The 3,869-nt window shown below is 32.6% G+C and overlaps 1 protein-coding gene across 1 annotated transcript; it reads left to right on the top strand.

Annotated features, from left to right (window-relative positions):
• Positions 1-563: 563 nt before the first annotated feature.
• LOC140826942 (protein FAR1-RELATED SEQUENCE 5-like) lies at positions 564-3,043 on the top strand. The gene is made up of 3 exons (XM_073189499.1): positions 564-1,939; positions 2,294-2,510; positions 2,969-3,043. The coding sequence occupies exons 1-3, from the start codon at positions 564-566 to the stop codon at positions 3,041-3,043; spliced, it is 1,668 nt and encodes a 555-aa protein (XP_073045600.1).
• The last annotated feature ends 826 nt before the right edge of the window (positions 3,044-3,869 follow it).

Genomic DNA, 3,869 nt, shown 5'->3' on the forward strand with positions numbered 1-3,869 from the left:
ATTTTGTGTTGTATCAATTGCATTTGTTTTGATAGTTCTTTTTTATGGATCAGTTTACTGAGGAAAGGAATTATTGTGCCTAAAACTTGGATGATCTTGGATGTTTATGTTAATGGGAAAATTGTCTTGCTTAATCTTTGTCAAAGTTACACGAATGTCACGTAACATTTGAAAAGAAAACCAAAGAAAGTGGAAGCAAACAATATGAGTTGACCGGCACTAACTTTCTTCCAATTAACGGCTCTAGAGTTTAGAAGAAGAATTTTTTGTTGTGTTCTAGTCCGCTCTTGACTTGGTTAATCTTTTGATTGATGTTATTCTCGTGTATTTATGGTTTTATTATGGTGCCCAAGAAATAATTTGAGGTGCTTATACATTCACGTTGTGGATTCAAGTTCAAATATTTAACTTGAAACAAAATCAATTTTATATTATTCAATTTCTCATTTTTGCATAAGATGTTAAAAATTATTTCGTACCATTTTTCACGCATATGTTAATTGGATTTGTTCATATCTGTAGAAGAGCTCAGCTCGACCAAGATTTTTTTTGTAATATTGTTCATGTATACAGACAAAACTCTAATTGATCAGCAGAGTTTCTTGATGGATTGTGGTTCAGATATTGAATTCAAACCTAAGATTGGTATGAAATTTGACAGCTTAGATGAGACTTGGAAGTATTGGGTTGAATATGGTGGAAAAATTGGATTTGGAGTTAAGAAGCATTATTTTAACAAGAACAAGAACACTGGCTTTGTAACTTCGTATAAATATGTTTGTTGCAAGGAGGGCGTTCGTAAACAAGACAAAAGTGATTCTTTGACACTCAATCCTCGGGTTGAGACTCGAACAAATTGTAAAGTAAGATTGGGAGTGACATTTGACGATGGTAAGTATAAAGTTACTGCATTTATCGAAGAGAATAACCACCCGCTTCATCTTCAAGAGACATTTCACAGGTTGGCTTCTCAACGTAATGTTACAGAAGTTCAGGCCTATGAGATTGATTTGGCAGTCGATGTTGGACTTAAACGGAAATCGACTTTTCAATTGATGAGTGGACATGCAGGAGGAAGAGATGGTCTCGGTTATACCATGTTGGATGCTAAAAACTATATCCGATCCAAAAGACAAAGAAATATGGTATATGGGGAAGTTGGTTGTCTGATGCGATATTTTCAACAACAATTATCTAAAAACCCATCATTTTACCATGCTAATCAGATGGATGTGGAGGAACAGATAACTAATGTTTTTTGGGCCGATGCAAGAATGCTAATTGACTATGAGTACTTTGGTGATGTTGTGTCACTCGATACCACGTATTGTAATAACCGTGCATATCGACCACTTGCTATCTTCTCAGGTTTCAATCATCATAGAGGAGCGGTGATTTTTGGTGCAACACTTTTGTATGATGAGACTGCAGCATCATTTAAATGGTTGTTTGAAACATTTTTAGAAGCACACAAGCAAAAAAGACCTCTCACTATCTTCACAGACCAAGATCAAGCAATGGCAAAGGCTTTGAAGGAGGTGATGCCTGAGATATTCCATGGATTGTGCACATGGCACTTCATGCAAAATGGCATCAAGCACTTGGGAAACTTGATGAAAGATGGTTCTCATTTCTTAACTGATTTTAAGAGGTGCATGTATGGTATTGATGATGAGACCCAGTTTGAGGAGGCATGGATTGTCCTACTAGCACAATATAATATTCATGAAAACACACGACTACAATCCACTTCCAGTATAGAGGAGAAATGGGCAGCGTGTTACATGAAGAAGGCTTTTACGCTTGGTATGAGGAGCACACAACTTAGTGAGAGCATCAATTCTGATATCAAGATTTGTATGAAGCCCGACTTAGACATAATGCAATTTTTTAAGCATTTCGAACAGGTCTTAAAGAACAAACGATACAATGAGCTAAGGTGTGAATTTGAGACACGCCAAAAATTACCAAAATTAAAGCTAGAGAGTTCTCCTATGTTGCGTCAACTTTCTGAGATTTATACCCCCACGGTCTTTAATTTATTTTAAATGGAGTTTGTTTTATTCGTAGCTGCTTACATAAAATATAAAAATGAAACCCAACCATTATTTGAATATGTTGTTGGGCTAATCGATAAGGATGGAGAATGGAGAGTGACATTTAATCCTAGCACCAAGATGATTTCATGTAGTTGCCGGAAATTTAAGATGACTGGATTATTGTGTTGTCATGCTGTGAAAGTAAATGATGTCATGGATGTCAAAATACTTCTAGAGCATTATATTTTGAATAGGTGGACGAGAAAAGCTAGGAGTGGAGTGGTACACGATAATATGGGCAACAAAGTCAAAGAAGATCCTAAACTAGAAAGTACAGAACGATATAGAAAACTTTGTATGATGCTTGTAAGGCTGGCGACCGAGGCATCCATCCACCCGTCAACTTTTACTCTGGTGCATAATTCGCTGTGTGATCTAACCAAGCAGGTCATGGAAATGCGTCTGACAGAAGTAAGCCAAGACAACAATGGTTGTGCTAGGACATCATCAATAGAATCTTCCATGGTACAAGCAAAAGGATTCAAGAAAAGAATTGGTGCGAAAAAATCGAAACACTTGAAGAGTTGGGTAAAACTTCAATCAAAACGAAGAAAAAAAATCCGAAATTCAAGGTAAATATATTTATTACTATTGACAGTTTATGAAAATCTAAATTGCCTAAATTATTTTTTTACAATCATTGTAGGACAATGAAAACCATGATGAATTGCCTATATCTTATTCAGTACCGTCGATACCTCATGCATATGTTTAAGCAGCTGAGAGTCAATTCAATTTGACCGAATTATTGACGATATGAACTTGAATGATATCTATAATTTTTTTGGTGTGTCAAAATTTTAAGCAAAAAAATTTCATTCTTATAAGGTGAAAATGTTTATTATGATATGTATTTTTGTTTAATGTAGGCACCACTTAACCATCCCCAATATTCTCTTGAAGCCATGGATTTCAATGGAAATATATCTAACACATATTCTTGAATTGTTGTCTTTCTTTTTGAAGGTATAATACCATAAATTAATTAATGCTCAAATTATATGAATAATTATTTTGTCTATAAACTATGCAAAGTTGTTTTATCAGAATTCAAAATATTTTTCATTTGTCAATTTAGTTGTTTTGCTTCAATTTTTTTTTTAGTTATTTCCATTAACTATATTAAATATTGTTTTGTTTAAGTGAGATCTCATTTAAGAAAATAGCAGATGATCCTCATACTTTTTGTATGCATTTCTCAAATAAATGACGTCGTGATTTATGGTTAAGAATTTTATATGCCACTGAATAAAAATGTTTTCTTTATACTTATTAAAATAATTTCACGAGGTTCATGAAATTGTATTTTTTCAAATGCAGCTCCTTATTGAAAATATTAGTAGAACGACTCCTAATATCACACATTTATTGCTTGAATTTGATACTTACAATTTTTTGGATGTGTAAAAATTTTAAGTTAACAAGTATGAACACATTATTTTCTATAACATACATTTAATTATATTTAAAAATTTATACTTTAATTAAAATTTTCATTTAGTTTATTTTTTTAAGTAAAATTAGTCAATTATTTATCATTGAATAATTTTTTATTTTTAAATTTTAATTATAATATAATTTAGGTAGTGTTTTGCAAACTCAAGAAAATAAAAAAAATCATAAAAGACAAAAAAAAAAAAAACATAATAACACAACATAAACAGTACAGATTGCTGTTGTATTATGCACAGCAGAGGATCCGGACCCCTATAAATAGGAGGCTCCATTACTCGAAATTCACACATTAAGAATTTCGAAATTCTCTCTAGC

The sequence above is a fragment of the Primulina eburnea genome, chromosome 3 (assembly GCF_022965805.1).
Source record: "Primulina eburnea isolate SZY01 chromosome 3, ASM2296580v1, whole genome shotgun sequence".
Taxonomy (NCBI): Eukaryota; Viridiplantae; Streptophyta; class Magnoliopsida; order Lamiales; family Gesneriaceae; genus Primulina; species Primulina eburnea.